The 19,547-nt window shown below is 39.4% G+C and overlaps 1 protein-coding gene across 1 annotated transcript; it reads left to right on the plus strand.

Moving 5' to 3' along the window:
• The first annotated feature begins 221 nt into the window (after positions 1-221).
• On the plus strand, positions 222-16,489 carry LOC121925895 (lipase member M-like). Its single transcript, XM_042458462.1, has 10 exons — positions 222-235; positions 1,105-1,213; positions 2,242-2,345; positions 4,188-4,391; positions 5,786-5,895; positions 8,816-8,952; positions 9,477-9,623; positions 12,501-12,572; positions 14,623-14,688; positions 16,256-16,489. The coding sequence occupies exons 1-10, from the start codon at positions 222-224 to the stop codon at positions 16,487-16,489; spliced, it is 1,197 nt and encodes a 398-aa protein (XP_042314396.1).
• The last annotated feature ends 3,058 nt before the right edge of the window (positions 16,490-19,547 follow it).

Raw genomic sequence — 19,547 nt, forward strand, 5'->3', positions numbered from 1 at the left:
TTCCTTCAACCAACTAAGGTCGGTGTCACCTGGTGCGGGGATTTAATCGGTAGCAGCGGACAGCTCTGTCTCCCCCTTCCTTCCTTCTGTCTTACCTGCCTGCCTGGCCAGCCATGGGAGAACCCTAGGCTGGGCGGATGACTGGGTGAGGCATTTTACAGACCTACACCCCCTTTTCTGCCTCTGCTTCACTGACCCACATGCCCTGTGCAGAATGACACATGCAGCTGGACAGGTGGGTGGGTGGGCAAGCCAGTGGATGGTGCTTTCCTCCCTCTTCCTCGCCCACCCATCTGGACAGCCTTGGAAAGACCTACCTAATTAAACCCCTTCTTTCAACTATCTCCTGTGCAGCCAGCAGGGAGAAGGAATGAGTTGCTGACAGATGATGACTGCAAATGTTGGAGCCAGCTGAGTCTATCTAGAGTAGACAAGTGTCTGCCCATTCCATGTTATGTTACTAGTATTCAACAAACAACAAACAAGCTTCATTTATATACCCCTTCATACCGCCTAAGCAGTGTCTAAGCGGTTTACAACTGTAAGCTAATTTGCCCCCAACAATCTGGGTACTCATTTTAGTGACCTTGGAAGGATGCAAGCCTGAGTTGAGCTTGAGCCCTTTTACTGGTCTTGAACTTGCAACCTTATGGTTTTGAGTGAGTGGCTGCAGTACAGGCATTTAACCACTGCACCACCAGGACTCCTATGAATTCAACCACTCATTATGAAACATCATACGACATTTTAAAGTGTTTTCACAGTTTTGAAAGTGGCTTGTCCTATGGCATGTGGAGGTGTTGTTATTCAAACAAAATGAAGTAAATCCAAATGCACTTTTGTCTTATGATGCTAGCTGCACATTTAAGTTAAAAAGCTTTCCTGAAGGAAACAGAAATGTACATTTCACTTTAAGGTCTCACTAGGAACTTAGTTTATGAGCAACCAAGTGTCCCTTTCATCACTTTTATGTGGTGCTTTTGATTGTGCAAGATCAGAAAAGTATAAAGATTAGAACTCAACCATGCATTCCGGCCAACCCCCCCAAATCAGTCCCCCAAGCACATTTGCTTTCCACAACTAAAGAATTCATTTGTTCTGCAGGTGTTCCAGGGTGTGGTATTTCCTTAGCATGCTGGCTGTACAAGGAAGTGTGAGTCTGGAAGAAGCCAAAAGCAAACCGGAAAGTAATCCTGAGCAATTTATGAACATTGTAAGTTGAGCTATAAGACTTGGAGTTCATAACAATGCTCTGGCTCACTTGTCACTCTCCGCACCCTGACCCTGAGGTAGAACCATCCTTTGGGTTGACAAGCAGTTGAAAATGTGACATAGAAGTACAGTAAGTGCTTCTTCCCCCCTGCTCAAGCTGGCTTTTGGACAATTTTTAGAACTAAAAGGAAGTGATGATGGCTGGAGAGCTTATTTAAGGCATGTCACCTCTCCAGGCATTTTGTTTTTTATTTAATTTTATTTAATTGGAGAGGACTTGAGGACAGTACAGGGTCTGGGAAGGACTTTGGGCCCCCAACAGAAGGTGGGGGCACATGTGGCCCATAGACTGCACTTTCCCAACCTTATTTTAAATATCTATAAATATCTAAATAAATAATGCTGACAACATTATTTGTTACATCAGCATTACAGTGCAATTCTATACATGCCTATTCAGAGAGATGTAGCTTAATCTCAAATGATATACCCGTATTTTCCGTATAATACGATCCCCAACTTTTCAAGTTAAAATATAGAGTTTGGGATATACTCGCCATATAAGACTACCCCTCTTCCAACACACACCAAATAAAAATTTAAAAAGCATAGTGACACATTTGCTTTCTGACAGTTAAATGTACAAAAATTACATTTCATACACAAAAGTATTTAATTTATTGTATAAAATTACCTTCAGACTGCATGTATAAAATGTATATAAAACATAAATGAATTTCATGATTTAACTTGGGTTCCCTCTCATCATATATGTATGTTCAAATACAAGTATTCAAATACAAATATTCCAAAATCCAAAAATAAATAAAATAAACAAATTTGAAATCTAAAACACTTCTGGTCCCAAGCAGATAAGGCAGATGCAACCTGTATAGAGTTTATGCAGATCAATGCACTCATTCATTACTTTTGGGGTGTGTGTGTTAATTTTGTATCTTTTGACAACATATAAATGAGCCTGCAGTAACTGCCAAAGTGAGTCTAATGTTCATCTGTGTATTTTTACAGAGTGAGAAAATACTGTACTGGGGATATCCTTCTGAAGAATATGATGTCCTTACAGGGGATGGTTATTACCTGAGCGTGAACAGAATACCAGCAGGTAAAGAAAAGCTATAGACCCAAATAAGTGGTCATTATTTAGGCAAAAGGAAATGAATATAAAGCACCCTATTTGACCTCACCCTGAGAATTACATTTATGGGTTAGACAGCAATAGATTTGCCTTACAGTTGCCATAAGTCACGAATGACTTGAAGGCACACAACAGCAACAACAGCAAAAATGACAACAACAATGGAATACTTGACTAATTAGAGTAGACCACAAATTGAACATGAGTCAACAGTGCGATACGGCAGCTAACAAGGCCAATGCGATTTTAGGCTGCATCAATAGAAGTACAGTGTCTAGATCAAGAGAAGTAATAGTGCCACTCTATTCTGCTCTGGTCAGGTCCCACCTAGAATACTATGGCCAGTTCTGGGCACCACAATTTAAAAAGGATGTGGAGAAACTGGAGTGTGTCCAAAGGAAGGCAACTAAAATGGTGAAGGGTCTGGAAACCATGCCCTGTGAGAAACGCCTTCGGGAGCTGGGGATGTTTAGCCTGGAGAAGAGAAGGTTAAGAGGTGATATGATAGCTCTGTTTAAATATTTGAAGGGATGTCATATTGAGGAGGGAACAAGCTTGATTTCTGCTGCTCCAGAGAACAGAGAACAATGGATGCAAGCTCCAGGAAAAGAGATTCCACCTCAACATTAGGAGGAACTTCCTAACAGTAAGGGCTGTTCGACAGTCGAACACACTCCCTCAGAGTGTGGTGGAGTCTCCTTCTTTGGAGGTCTTTAAGCAGAGGCTGGATGGCCATCTGTCGGGGATGCTTTGATTGAGATTTCCTGCATGGCAGAATGGGGTTGGACTGGATGGCCCTTTAGGTCTTTTTCAACTCTATGATTCTATGATCTTTGAGAATGTACATAATAACATGATTGAAGGGTTGGCACAGAGGAGAGAGAGCAGGCCTGTTCTCTGCTGCCTCAGAGGCTAGGATCAAATCTAAAGATTTTAAGTTACAGGAGAGTAGATTTCAGCTAAACATTAGAAAGAACTTCTTGACAGTAAGATCAGTTCAGCAATGGAACTAATTGTCTAGACAGGTGATAGGGTCTTCTTTTGATGTTTTCATAAAGGCTGGACAGCTACCTGCTGGGGATGCTTTAGCTGAGTTTCCTGCACTGAGCAGAGGGTTGGCCTATGAGACCCCTTCCAACTCCATGACTCTATTATACATAACTCAGGGACAGATTAGAGGAGACCTAAATAAAGCAGCCATTTTTGCACTGTCAAAAAAGAAAAAATCTATCACAAATAGCAGTAAAAGAGGACTCATCATAAAATTTGCTTATGCCAATTTATAGATATTAGCACCTGGATGCACATATCACTATAACTTAAATAGAAATACAGTATAACTCACTAGAACAGGGAAGACTGTGAAAAGGTTACTTAGACCACTATGCAGGTGCTAACTTGGGATGGGTGTCCAGAGAGCTACATGGTAAATTGAAATTCCTTATTTTCTCTGCTTTCTTTTCATTAGCCTTTCTGTTTTTTGGTCCTTGCTCCAGTTCACCAACTCTCGTTGCACTGGGTTCTGATAATTTTACACAGTGGGTAACCAACTTACAGTGTAGCAGTGGAGAAAAGCTGGACCTCTCCTCAAGTGCAGCAGTCCCCATAAATATGAATTGTTCCCTTTGGACCTCCACTCCATGCACAAATATCAGGACTTAAGCTGTTAAAATGGGCAAGAATCTGGAGTGGGACAAGCATTGTGACCCACCTCCCATTACACACCTACAACCTCTATCATACAACGAAAGACAGGTATCAAAACGCAGCAGGTGAAGGAATGCTTTGGCTATTTTAATAGTATGCATTCATCTTTCAGGCTCAAAATCACCTGTACTGTATTGCTAATGCATGGTTTAACCTTGGAGGGCAGTGACTGGGTAGCAAATCTGCCCCATCAAAGCCTAGGATTCATGCTAGCAGATGCTGGATATGATGTGTGGATTGGAAATAGCAGAGGGAATTTCTGGTCTAGAAGACATGAAAATCTTACAGTTGACCAAGAAGAATTTTGGAATTTCAGGTAAATTTGTTTTGTGTGAAATAATTTTAAAAATTTCAGTGCAGAAAAATGGTTTTCTTTTATTTTAGAGTCCAAAGTATGCTTTTTCTTGACCGGGCTTACTTTCATTCAAATATACTGGGGAGCTGCCATTAACTACATCCCTATTATTTGCATGTCTGCACTTTAAAAAAAATGCCTACAAACATGTGATTACAAACCTAATACTCCACAGGCATATTTCTATTGGGCCTCCTGAAATTGGGAATTGTAATATAAACCAGTCCACAGGGCATCTGATAGGCAGCTCTATTGTTTAGCCAATCATTTTTCTTGACTATTTCAGTATTGAAATTTTCCAAGATAAGTGTTCTAGGGTTCAGAGCCAGATCTATTTTATTTGGTTGTAGTTTTGCCATTGTGTTAGTGAGATGTAGAAGCCCAGTGCTCTGCTTGATTACTTAGAAAACTCCTCCAAAGTCAGAATAATCAAAGTAGCAAATTATTTTTTTGACTGCACCACTGTGTAGGGAGTGAAAGTTTTACAACTATACTTCCATCGAAATGTTATGTTTAGATGAAATTCTGACTCCAGCAATAGTTGATTACTTGATTTTCCTGTAGCAGTATGAGCTGTTCTTTACCCCTAGTATATTTACTTTATGCTTACAGTTCAAAGCCCCCAGTCCTATATCCATTTGGATGCTGTGGGGTGAACATATCTAGGATTGTGATATAAACCTGTTTTGTTTTAGCTTGAAACTAGTGGCCTGAGAAACAACTCTTTCTTTTCTTCTTTTAGTGAAAATTTAATGACTGCTGGATCTCATCCGTACCATAGTTATAGGGTGGGGAACATGTGGCCCTCCAGATATTGTCGGCTTACAGTTCCCATGATACAGCCAATGGACAGCCCCATGTTACCCATTAGGAAAGGGAAATGTTCATAAATAGGTGAAAACCATTCCCTGAGTGTTGGAAAATTGTGATGAACAGAACCCTGGACGTATGGTAACCTTTATAGTTAAGGACTTAATCTTCATGAAAAACACATGTGAGGATTTTGAGGGGTGTTTTTTGCATAGAAAGTGGAATTTCCTACACAGAGATTTTATTTTATGTGCAGAAAAACAGTGGGTTTTTTTGGGGGGGGGGGTTGCTTTTTTCTGTGCAAACCCACTACATATGTATTTTCTGAATAAAAGATTATGAACTGCAAATATTCTGTCCAAACTGCACAGGTTTCAAGGGCATTCTTGCAGTGGAGAGAAAAATAGTTAAATTATTCATTCTTGCCCACAAGAATGAAATTTATTCCTTATCAGTGCACTAGTTCTTTCTAGAAAGAGAGCCAATTACCTTGAAGAAGATTATGAACATACTTTGTAATCCACACTGTGTCTTTTGGCTTGCAGTTTTCATGAAATGGGCATCTATGACCTTCCTGCTATAGTAAACTTTATTCTTCAGAAAACTGGCCAGGAGAAGATTTATTATGCAGGCCATGCCCAGGGGTCTACAATAGGTAAGTTGAAAATAAAGCGTGCCATTCAGTGCACCGACAATTTTGTGCACAATGTCTTTCATCTGTAGCAAAATGGATTACAAATTTCAAGGATAGTAGAAATGATATGTATAGTAGGGATGATGGTTAGATTGCCAGGGGCAGTGCTCCTTTGGAATCCACTGGGTTTGGATATTCAAGTCCCATTAAATACAGTGGCATAGTAAAATGGTGCCCCTTATATAAAATTGCAAAATCAAGGCTTGCTTTTAGGAATTTATATAAATATTTTGAATATTTTCAAGCTGTGGATGCTTGAATCCGTGGATATGGAGGGCTGACTGTATTTGGATGTCTCAAATCAAGATGGCATGGGATGATCCAGTCTTGCAATTACTGCTGGCAGCTTGAATAAAATAGAGACCATAAAAGTAATTTTTAAGATGTTTGAAGAGAACACAGCAGATGGGTTGATCTGCCTACGTATTCTTAAGGGTTATATTTGCTATCCCATCCTGCATTTCTAAAGTGGTGTTTCATCTTGAGGCATTTACTCTTTTAGAGACACATACTTGGACACACAAATGATTAATCTCTCACTATAGTTTTTCTCCCCTGTAAGACTGGCCCCACTAAATTTAACACATACTTTTCAGTCAAAATGGAGAAGGCAACTGACTGAAAAACTAGTGTACACCAAGTAGTTTTGTAATGCCCCTGCCTGACTCCTAATATACCCTTGATATCAAACCTCCCCGTTGAAAGGCATGCAATTTACGTAGCTTCAATATTCTTCTGAAGGCAAGATATCAGGATTTCACAGAAATGTGGAGGACTTTGCCAGGGAGCCTTGCAAGTAGGCATGCAGGCAGAGAGATGCATCCCTCGACGTGTAAATAAATTATGGGTTCATTGATGGGAAAGAGGTATATGGCCTCTGGCATCTGGCGAAAAGTTGAAAAGCAAAGGGACAGGCTGGAGAGATTTGCTGTCTCTTTGTTCAGGATGGCTATGTTTTATGGCCCAGTTGGTTATACGGGTCTTTGCCTTGGCTAAAACATAACTGAGCTACTAAAATTCCCCTAAAACATATTAATCTGTGGTTGCCCTCTCAAGACCCCAGCATTTTAGGTTACAGTTTAATAGCTCTCAGATTCTCTATACTAAAATTATCATTAAGCAAAGAGTCTGGGAAGTAAAATCATAGCAACATTTAAGCCTGATTACAGAAATTTTCTCTTTCCTGAAATAAATCCTTGGCCTTATTTATTTTAATTTTATTTATGGTATTTATACCCCGCCCTTCAGCCCTAAAGGCTATCAGAGCGGCTTATAATTATTGTTTTTAATTAGACGGTTAATTTAATAACCTTCAAATCTAGACAAGCATTCATGTTAGCCTGATTTAATATCATACTGTCTGTACATCTGGAGGAAATATATTGTAGAGTTCTGTATCAGGGGACCATATTTCCCTGTGATGGAGATAGTATGGGTATGTTTTATTATAGTATTTAATTTATTCACAGTGTTTTTATTAATCCTATTTTCTTCCACTACTGTCCCCCTACAATAAAGGGGGGGGGGGGAGAAAAGAAATGGCTACATTAGTTTTATCTTTTAATTCCTTTCTAATGCCCAAGATTATAAAGAGCTAGTATGATGTAGTGGTTTGAGTGTTGGACTAGAACACTGGAAAGACCTGTGTTCAATTCTCTGCTCTGCAATGGAAATCCACTGGGTGACCCTAGAAAATGCTGTGATATGTTCATTTTAGGGTTGCCATAAGTGGAACATGATGTTAAGACATTCAACAGCAAGTCAACATTACAGATAAAGTGGCAGGACTCTGTGGAGCCACTAATACCTGCAGTAGATCCTTGATAATTAAGCAGTTTAATGCAATCTATGAATTCTGGTGATGATTAGATTAACATGAAGTATGTTCCTTTTTATATTATTGTAGTACATTGTTTACTTTACAGGATCTCATAATTCTTGTATATTTCATGTGCTACTTTTGACCATAATAATGCATTGCTTCTTTATGTGCAGCTACTAATTCTCCATATTGAAAATTGATTTGCTGTGAAAAATATCAGCCATAAACTTTATTACTTTATCTGTTTTTAGTTTATTCTTTCTTCAAGGATGAACAATTCCTGCAGGTTTGGGGGGTCTAACTCTCAACCCAAGAACCCAAAAGGGGTGACACCTATTTTTGTGGTAGCGGCAACCCCATCTCATGGGGAGCAAGTTTCCCAATCTTGCTCTAACATGAAAGAAAACAACTAATTCATTACTGAGCTCATTAATAAGTTCCTTTTTTTTTACTCTGTTGAATGTTTGCTGACATCTCTAAGAATCTATTTCAGATTTTTTTTATCACAATCTTTTGTGAGCTCCCCTCCTCAATTCCATTCACAATGGAAAGAATTACAGTTTTAGCTGGTTCAAATTAAAGTGTCTTTCTTTCTAGAAAAAAACTCCGGTTGTATTAGATTAGATAAGAGTATTATTACAGTCGCTCCTCCTTTCTCATGCACTTGAGGTCTACATTCTTGAATATTTAAGGAGGGGCGACCTCCGTTATTTTCAATGGGGCAACCCCCTGCGGCGTACACCTTGCATGCACTCGTGGGCATATACCCCATTCAAGCCTATGGGGCTTGAATATTGGCAAGTCCCCATTTTCAGGTGTGTGTGTGTTCCAGAACGAATCCCCTGTGAAAATGGAGGGCTGTCTGTAGTTATGTGAGCAAGTGTGGTCACTTTGGCTTTAGTATACTAAATCATTTTAGTGGAGGTTATATGACTTATAAGTGGGCAGAGAACTTCAGTGTTAATTTAACAAGTTTTTTTATCTGGGCTCTTATATTGTATTTCTCCCTGTTGTCTACTTTTTAAAGGATACTGAATAGCATTTCTTCTATTTTTGCAGCTTTTATTGGATTTTCTATGGTCCCTGAACTAGCTGAAAAAATTAAGATTTTCTTTGCTTTGGGACCTGCATATACATTGCATTATGCTGTAAGTCCTCTCCTACAAATTGGACGGTTGCCAGAGGTATTGCTGAAGGTATGTTTTCAATCAGATCCTTTTCTTAATCAATAAAATTCTTTCCCCTAGTATACATTTATACATCTGTATTTGGTGAGAAATCACATTAAAATTGCATATTAAAATATTTATATAAACATTTTCATATTTTTTTAAAAAAATAATAATGCTGTTATGGGCTAGAAAGAATGTATGAATGAATGAAGAGATGGGAAATTGATGCCCACCAGAAAGAGACTTCCCTGTCCATCATTAACATGTGAAACTCTATGCAAAACTTGGAAATCAAACTTGGAACAATGGTGAATTCTTAAAGAATTATGTTTCCACTTTAGACTAGAGACATGATAATTTGGGACTCCCAAATCTCAGGGCAAATTTATGTGGGATCGATTTGAGATTGATTTCTAATTTGAACATTAACTTTCTTAAGCTCTATCTATCTATCTATCTATCTATCTATCTATCTATCTATCTATCTCCTTGAATCTTAAGTAACTTTGTCTACAGCAGTTAATTGCTCCAATCTGTGGGTTGTACAGGTTATCTTTGGCACAAAAGAATTCTGCCTGCTGGGACCACGGATTAGAGCATTTCTGGCTCGGAGATGCAGCAGCCGATTCTTAGATGGAATCTGCAAACAAGCGCTTTTGCTTGTCAGTGGTTTCAATAAGAAAAATCTAAATGAGGTATTTATATGTGTTTGAAAAGATAATTTCATGCTGAATTTGGTATGAATAGAAAGCACAAATTCTGTTTAAGTTGCTGGGAAAAAACCCTTTCAAGATGCTATTAGACCTAGCTGCCATGCTCTCTAAGGTTAGATGATTCAAACTTTGATGTGCAAAAAAGGCAGATTTTCAATCAGATGTAGTAAATGTCCATTGTTTAGATCAGGGTTGACTCTAATTTTCAAAAGTGGCCAAAGTTATCAGCTGATATGTTTGGGCTATTGCCTTTCTTGAATGTGCAAATGCTTTATTGTTATTACTTCCCCTTCCCCATGGATTCATCATTGGAAATGGATGTCCAAGCACCTTGAGTAATATACCTCAGGAGACCACCCTGATATGGAAGAATGTGGATGGGCAAATAGGTATACAAATATGTACACAGAGACCATGTTCTTAAAAATGTTCATCAGATATTACTTAGGCTGCATCCACATTGCAAAAATAATTCAGGTTGACACCACTTTAACTGTCATGGCTCCATCCTGTGGGAACCTGGGTACTGTAGTTTGTTTTAGTGTCAGAGCTCTCTGACAGAGAAGGCTAAAGGTCTCACAAAAGTACAGTTCCCAGAATTCCATAGCATTGGGTCATGGCAGTTAAAGTGGTGTCAAACTAGATTATTTCTGTAGTATGCATGCCACCTAAGAGTAGTCAGTACACGGTTCTGTCTGTGAGAGGCCCATATTTGACTTCATGCTATTTCAGTGTACAGAGGTAGCGATGGCTGCCTCTATACTGCAGAACTCATGCAGTTTAACTGCCATGGCACAGTGCTATGGAATTCTGGGATTTGGAGTTTTGTGAGATATTTAGTCTTCTCTGTCAGAGAGCCACAACAAACTACAAGCCCTAAGTTTCCATAGGATGGAGCAATGACAGTTAAAGCAGTGTCAATTTGCATTAATTATACAGTGTGGCAGCAGCCTATGTCTACTCACTATAGTGAGAGACCCAAGGAGCTTCTGAGCGGATTCTGTTTAGTTCAACTCTCTGACCACTTGCTGCTGATAGAGGAGTTTATCCCATGCAATTTTAATGCCGACCTGGGCATGGGATGGGATCAGGCAGGAACAGGTTAAATCTGATGTCACTGCATGCAAAATTGCTGCTATGTTGCCGTCTGATCATTACCTGTCCTCTAGCTGTGCTCTGGCAGCCAATTTTGGTACTACAGAAAGCTTCCATAGTATCAAAATTGGCTGCGCAACAGCAATTTTGCATGCTGAGGCGGGCTACAGACGGGCAGGAGAAGACGTCTTGGAGGTGTATTCTGCTGAATACGGAGCCTCCAGACCGCCAGCCCCGGGGGCGTGCTTCAGGTGTTGGGGCTTCCACATGGGGGGCAGTGAAGACGCCTCACCTGGGTCCGTTTCAGCCCCGGAGTTTCCAAACCGCCGCCTCGGAGGACGCTGCAAAAAGAGAGGCAGCTTCCTCACGGGCGGCCCAAACTGCGGCTTTTTTTTCCCTTTGCCGGCTGGCGGATGCGCAGCTGCGCAGCTGCAGCGCTAAGCAGCGGCGGCAGAAAGCCTATGGGCACATTTAAAGTGCCCAAGCCCCTTTAAAACTTTCCCCCCGCTCTGCCCAAGAACAATGGTGGTCTCCTGCCAGCTGGTGATCAGCTGGTGTTGGCATCCTTGTCCGCTTGCACGTTGCCAGTGTCACCAGCATCATAGATGCCTCCTCTCCTTTGGTCCCCGCGCTCCTGCTGAATCTGCAATGCTCAGCCACAGCTGTCTCTGCTGCCACCGCTGTCCCCCTGCCATCCCCCATCACCTCCCTTGTACATATGTAAATATTTAGTTTTAGCGTTTTTTATTGTTAGGTGAAAATGACACAGGAATGTGTGTAGGGGTTCACTTTAAAGTCCAAACTTTCCAAGCAGCGCTTGCGTACATGTTGCTCTAGGGTTAGGGTTAGGGTTAGGGTTAGGGTTACGAGTCTTAAAATGCACTGCAGCTGTGCTGCAGCTTCCACACCTGCATGGCAGCTGACGCTGCAATTAAAGCCTGACTGCAATCTGCGCATGATCCAGGACCCCGACTCATTATGCGACGCAGCAGACACGGAGCTTTTAAATGGGCAACTTAAATTAGTGGCATAGGAATTCGGACGTACCGGTGCAGCAGCTTACAGACGGAGCTGCGCAGCTGCGCATCAAACGGAAAAGAAGCGGAGAAAAGCAGCACCTTTTTAATGCCGCTTCTTCCCGCTTGGGGCGTGCGGGGGGCGTGTTCATGGCGGCATTCAGGTAAGGGCCGTCTGAAGGCTCTACCTTCATGACGTCATTAATACACCCCTTTTTGCCCGTCTGTATCCCGCCTGTGAGACATCAGTTTTAACCCGTTCCAACTCAATCCTGTTCTCTACCGTTAACATTGCATGTGATAAACCTCAGACTCAAGGAATTCACACTGCCAAGCTTGACAGGCTTGTATGATCTTACACAACTCTTTGAAGGTTTATGATCAGTATCATAATTTGCATTTTTCTGTATCCCATTATACTCTAATTCCACCTTCTTGCACAATCATAAAGACTGCTAATCTACCTGTGGCATCCATTAGCACATCTGATGAACTAGACTGAAATCCAAGAAAGTTCATGGTAAAATAAATCAGCTAATCTTACGGGTGGTGCTAGATTCCTTCTTCCACCATTTCCTGAGTATAGTCCATTATGACTGGTTTTGGTTTATAGAATACCACTTCCTGACCTCTCAAGAAGCTGAGCCAAAGATAGTACCTGAAAGGCTGTGTCACAGCTTCTTACCTTTTCCCTGTTCACAAACCTCTTTTGAAATGAAAATGGTTTCTAAGCACTTTTTCTTTACAGAGCCGGTCTGATGTATATGTATCCATATTCCCAGATTACACTTCTGTGAAAAATTTCATCCATTGGAGCCAGGTAGAGTAACGCAAGTATAAACTGATTAGTATAAATACAATGTATAATCTTCTCTTTCAATAAAAACACTTCTGGAGTAGCAAACAATGAAACTGTAGTTACAACAACATTTAACTCTTATATTGCAACAAGCTCTGTGTCCAGTCATAATATGATTTATATATTACTTGGGTCTTTAAAAAGTAATAAACAGGTGTTTGCCTATTAATTGACAATTTGCTGCAGAAGAGTCTGGGGCTGGGTATGTGTGTTGCCTTTTTATTTTCATCTGTGTGTTTTAAACGTTTTAAGCTGTTTCCTATTAGTACTGTTTTTAATTTATTCGATTTTTAAAACTGTTTTTGAATTATGATTACAATTGCTTTCAGTTGTCTTTTGTTATATTGTGAACTACCTCAGATTTCATATTGGCAGAAAAGCAGGATATAAAATAAAATAAAATATTAATCAACATTAACATTGGACTTCCAATGGCCTTTTGGTTGGAATAGAAAAATGGATTAGGTGGATTGTTGGTTTGATACAGCATGACTCATGTTTTACCAGCACTACCTTCTGTAGCTGGCTGCTTAAATTTTAAATGGTAATGGTATTGGTTTGGACTAAGATGTTAGCCCTACCATATCCCCTGACTAGGATACAGAACTGGATTGAGCTCTGAATCTGGAGAAAAAGGTACCACATAAAGACTATGATCAAAAAGACAGAAAAAGACAATTGCTTTCAGTTCATCTTACTCAAAGCAATGCCTATGATGGGCAAACTTTATTTCACAGTGGTAGCACTTTATAGAGGTTTCAAAATTATACAAAAAGCTCTTGAACACTCCTCTATTGCATGTGTGTCATTTCTTATCTCTGAAGATAACATGCTCTTTATAACATCATAATTCCTGTGAAGGAACAGTTTTAAAATTGTTCTTATTACCTTATCTGTTACCTTGAATCTGTACACAGTTCTTGCAGTTAGACAAGAAGTTTGCAGAAAGCCAGTGAGAGACAGACTCAAGAATGAATTCAAAGATTTTAACTCACAGAATCACTTTGTTTTGAATAGCTTAAGTTCTCAGAAACAATACACTTGAAATACTTTTGCATACAGCAATGATATGGAAGAATGAGAGGAGGAATCCCACATGCTGTATGATGGTGAAAAACTTTTATTTCTTTAAAAATTCAACAAGTTTCAGCCTTATCATCAATTGGCCTTTAGGGGTAATTCTCAGAATTTTCTGGAGTTGCAGTTTGCACTCTCTATAAAAGTGGATTGTCTGGAAGAAAGGCAATAATGATAACATGAAGAGTCAAATGCAAATGAAAAGAGATAAATCTTTCCACAAAGGGAGTAAATTTTTTATATTGAAAAGAATAATGGAAAGTATTATTTATATCATCAGTTGAAGATAAAACAATTATTTTAGTAAAAGCAACCCAGAGTGTCTAGCCTAAAGAGGCTAGGATGGTTACTATCTTGCTGCTCTTCTGCTGGCAAGGGAAAACTTTTATGTTCCAGTTCTAGGAACTGACTGTGTGGGAAAAATATGTACCAATCTATGTACAGATTTGAAAAATGTGCATGATTAAAATGACACACTTTGAGGAGGGGAAACATGCCTAGACTCTATCTACTCAGTGTAAAGTACAAAATGAGTTACAAAAGACATTTCAAAAATATGTACATTTGTGGGAGGTACATCCATATTTGCATTAATTTCCATGGGGGGGAAACACCTGCCACAACCTGATATAGAGGCAGAATGGGATGAAAATGTTGACTGGAAATTAAGCAGTTTAAGAATGAGACTGACAGATGTCTATACCAACAATGCTAGATTTTCATATCCATACTTGTATTGCTTAAAGTCCCATGAGAAGATCTAAGATCTAATTATGACAACTCTGAAGTTGTTTCATGTTTTCTCATTCAAGGATAATAGCGGACAAAATAGTGAGAAAACACTGTTCATACATATCTTCTTTAAATGTCCTCCAATCTTTCTAGTCAAAGGCCATTGTACTTATTCATTTATCTGTTCTCTTTCATTTTCCAGTCAATTAAAACAGGGAAATTCAGATATTTTGACTATGGCTCTAAGAATAAAGAAAAATACAATCAGGTATGAAGTGCTGGGTTTGTATGTATTTTGGAAGAGAATCAGTATTAAATATGTGGATCCTAAATTTTATCCAGTGCATATGCAAAGCTGTGGTATTAAAAGTTTGGCTTATCCAGTCCATACATAATTTCCAAGGTGCATTAATTTTTATGATAAAAATATTTTATCCATGACAGAATGCACAGTGTAGACAAAACAAACCATACAGTTTCATCAAGGTCAATTAATGTTTTTACAGGTTTTCTTCTCCTCTTGCACATTGACTTCCAGCCCAAAAATGGATGTAATTTTTTAAAAAATGGAACTGCAAAATATGCAAATTACATAAGGTGTGTCTGCACTGCAGAAATAATCCAGTTTAACATTGCTTTAAGTGCCATGGATACATGCTATGGAATTTCAGTAATTGTAGTTTTGGGAGAGATTTAGCCTTCTCTGTCAGAAAGCTCTGGTTCTACAACAAAAACTACAATTCCCAGAATTCCATAGTATTGAGCCATGACAGTTAAAGTGATGTCAAACTGGATTATTTTTGCAGTGTGGACACAGCCATAGAGACTAATGGCCTGACACAGACAAGCCAAAAGCGCTGCCTTCACACCAATCTGTTGGCATGGCATTCAGATAACACACACCCCCAGATAAGGCTGTTGTTGTGCTGCGGCAGCCTAAGGCAGCCCAAACTGGTTCAAAAAGGAACACAAAAAAGTGCTCCTTGCCAGTGGTCCATTGCAGACCATGGTGCTAGCAGGCCTTGGGACCATGGTGTCTGGTTGCTGTAGTCCTGCATCAAATGGGGAGCAATCAAGGTGGGAGCAGCCCCTGGCCACTCCTTTGCCCCGTCTGCTTGAGGCCTAATGAGAGAGAGAAAAAGAATAAACCAAACATTAACAACATTAACTACAATCAGCTCTCTCAGTCTCTCTTTCTCCCCTCTTGAGACCTGCAGTAAAAGTAGTCCAAGGTGGTTTGAATTGGGAATAATAATAATTATTATCATTTATTTGTATAGCACTATATGTTTACATGAAGCTTTACAGATACAATCAATTCAAAACACTGAATCCTTACAATCTAAGGAGTAATAAAATATAAAACTACACAGTAATGATAACAAATTATGCAGGTAAAGTACATTACTATAAAAGCAATAAAATACATGTAAAATTATAAAAAAGTATTAAAATAAAGTTCCAAATGCATAATACCTAAGCTGCATTTTATTTCATTTTATTTTATTTTATTTGAGATTTTGTTCAGAATGCTTTCTGGAATCTGAAAGCAGTTTTCTCCAGAAAGGAACTGTTAATATGTTGGTCAGCTGCATATAGAACATCTAGTGACTTTGTCACCTGATATATTTCATAGTTGTGCTTTCTTTCTTTCATTCTTTCTTTCTTTCTTTCCTCTTTCCTCTTCTATTTCCCTTCATTTTTTTCAGTATCTGTGTAGATTTATTCCTTGCTCCAGCTGACCCTGTTTTTTAGCACTCACATTTGCTCTGAGTTTTGCATTAGCTTATCTCCACATGTCATATCCCTAAAGCACGACATTTCTCTTTTCGCAGACTACTCCACCCTTCTACAGCATAGAAAAGATGGCTGTGCCAGTTGCTTTGTGGAGTGGAGGACAGGACTGGGTTTGCCAGCCAAAGGAAATTGCAGAGTTACTGCCTGGAATCACTAACCTTATTCATTACAAAGAGCTGTCTGACTGGACCCACTGGGATTTCATTTGGGGCATTGATGCTCATCAGCGCCTGTATAATGAAATCCTTGACCTGATGGAGAAACACCCATGAAATCTTCTGGGATTTAAAACTTTATTTTGTTATTGTTACTTCTGTAGGATTAAAAAAAATTGTAGTCTTGTGATTCCATCTCCAATTACTGTGAAGTAAACTGGGGCAGGGGGAGTGCTAAAACAATGACCCCCCCCCCATAATCATCATGAATTATCTACTGACACATATAGGTTTTATGGAATAGAGGTAATATGGATAAATGTTAGACTTCTCAATAAATTGTTCAAAAATCTGTTGCTGTTGTGTGCCTTCAAATATTTTCCAGCTTATGGCTACCCTAAGGTCAGAGTTTTCATGGCAATAATTATTGAAAGGGGGATTTGTCATTGCCCCCTCTGAGACTAAGGAGATTATCATACTCAAAAAATGTGTTTTATCCCAGATGGGATACAGTCGAGTTTCGGATTATTACCTGGTTTTATCACATGTAAATAGCCACTGCCGCCACCAGGCAACTGCAACCTGCAGGCAGCCCAGATTCCAGCTGTGCTCAGCCAGCCGCTTTGCAAAAACAGGAGCTTTCCAGTTTGCAAAGCAGCCAGCTGAGCATGGCTGGGATCCAGGCTGCCTGTGGTTTGCTGTTGCTCAGCAATACTGGTGGCGATTTAAGTGTGATAAAACCAGAAAAAAATCCAAAATGTGACTGTATCCTGTTGGAGATAAATTACATTTTTTGTGTGCAATAATCTCCAAAGAGAGAGTGATTTGCCCAAGGTCACTTGGTGAGTTTCCATGACTGAGTGGGAATTCAAACCCTGGTCTTCCAGAGTCCTAGTCCAACACCCAAACCACTACACCATGTGGATTCTTTTTTAAAAAACAAACAAACAAACCCTGACACTTTTTAAAAAAGTAGCATGTATTTTGGCAAAGATTTGGAATGATTACTGAAGAAAGTCAAGGAAGAAAGTATAGAGGCAGGTTCACACTTGAATATTAAGAAAACAAAAATAATGACTCCAGATGATTTATATAACTTTAAAGTGGACAATGAAGACATTGAATTAAGGAAAGATTTCCCATACGTTCAGAAGGCAGCTATGAAGGAATTACACACATCCTGAAGTGTAAAGTTATATCATTGGATACTAAAGTTAGGTTTTCTGTGCCATTGTATTTCCACTTTGTACGGTTGTGAAAGCTGGACATGAAGAAAGCTGATAAGAAGAAACACTCATTTGAAATGTGGTGCTGGTGAAGAGTTCTGTGGACACCATGGACTGCTAAAAAGACCAATATATGTGCCCTGGAGCAAATCTGCCTGAACAAGCCAAGTGAGTAAACTCAGAATATCATACTTTGGCCATATCATGAGAACAAACTGATTCTTTAGAAAAGGCAATAATGCTTGGGAAGGTAGAAAGCAAGAGGAAAAGAGGAAGACTGCATTTCAGATGGATAGACCTAGTCAAGGAAGCCATGGTCATGAATCTGCAGGACCTGAGCAGGGCTGTTGATGACAGGGTGACTCTGTCCATCAGTCAAAGCCAACTTGGCAGTAGTAAACAACAACAATTTCTTTGTGTAACACTGGGATTGCTCCTGGTGTACAAGGAGGAGAATAATAACCTAATATAATTAGACAATGTGATCAAATCATTGTAACGTACTCTGCTTCCTTTTGGACCTTTCCAAATGTGCAGCTTAGATGATGGCACTTCTCTGCACTTTTAGCACCTCTGAATGCAGAGACAACCAACACTGAAACCTAATCTAGGAAAATGAAGCCCACTTTCTAAAAACAGAGGTGGGCATTAGAGGTATATCATTGTTCACTGGTCATGTCTGACTCACATGACTAGACTTTTAAGTTCTCTTATATTTTACAAAAACAGGAGAACATCTCCAAATATTAAAAGAACAAATAAGAATAACACAATAAACCCCATCATCCTTCACTCTATTTTTAAATCCCAAATAAATCACATCGATAAGTAACTTGTTCCAAAATACAGACAGGAAAAGAAGCATAGGAACTCCCAATTACTGTATCTTGTTCCTTCTTTCCTCTTAAAGGAAGGAGTTGTGTCACCTAGTCTTGATTCCCCAACCTCATCCCCATAATATGATGTTATGTTTTTCTCTCCTCTCATCTTCTAGCTGACCCCATTTTTTCCAATCATGTATAAAGGAGCAAAGGAAAGGGGACAACAGGACAAGCTCAATTTACTCTCAGCCTCAGGGGAAGGCTGTGGAAAACTTCCTCTGAAATCTTGCCAAGAAAAATCCCATGATAGGTTTGCCAAAGGGTGGCCATAAGTTGGACATGACTTAAAGGCACACAACAACAACAAGCTGGTTTATGTGGATGTGAAGTAGATGTTGTGATGTGCCAGTAGTTGAGCTTGCCCTGTTAACCACTTTCCTATGCTTCTCCATACATGCACACTTTGGCATGTAAAACTACAAATCCCAATATTCCATACATAGAGCTACTGTACTTAAAGTGGTGTCAAAGTGCATTATGTCTACAGTGTAGTGCATCTGTCTCACTTCTCCAAGATGCTTTATTTACCCACTAGAAATTGTCTTTGCAATCCATTTATTATTAAATGTCTGCAAACAGGAGAACCAATTCAACTGGCATCCCACTTTCCACACAAGAAAGGCTGATTCACATGTGGCAAGAACAGCATGAGATCCACAAACTGACAGCTCATGGCACAAACAAGAGATGGGAAGTGCTCCAAGCTCAGTTCACAAGCTATCCATAGATCTGTCTAGACTTGCATTTGTGGCATGAGAAATAATTTGATCAGTGGATCACTCACAGTCTTGCTTACTGTAGTGGCAGAGGAAACAGCCACATAGTTGGTAGTGTATGAATTATACCTCAGAAAAAGGAAAATATTGACCCACTTCAAACTAGGTAAACTTTTCAGTATGCCCCAGTATTCCTATGCACTTAAGTTGTTTCAAAGCAGTCAGACAGCTGAGATACAATTTATATGCCTTTCTAAGACTGGACAGAAGGCAGCTGAAATTGAAGGAGTAGTTAATGAAAAGACAAATGAAGGTACTTACTGGATGTTCCATAACTATATGTTGAAACATA

This window comes from Sceloporus undulatus, chromosome 3 (genome assembly GCF_019175285.1).
Source record: "Sceloporus undulatus isolate JIND9_A2432 ecotype Alabama chromosome 3, SceUnd_v1.1, whole genome shotgun sequence".
NCBI lineage: Eukaryota > Metazoa > Chordata > Lepidosauria > Squamata > Phrynosomatidae > Sceloporus > Sceloporus undulatus.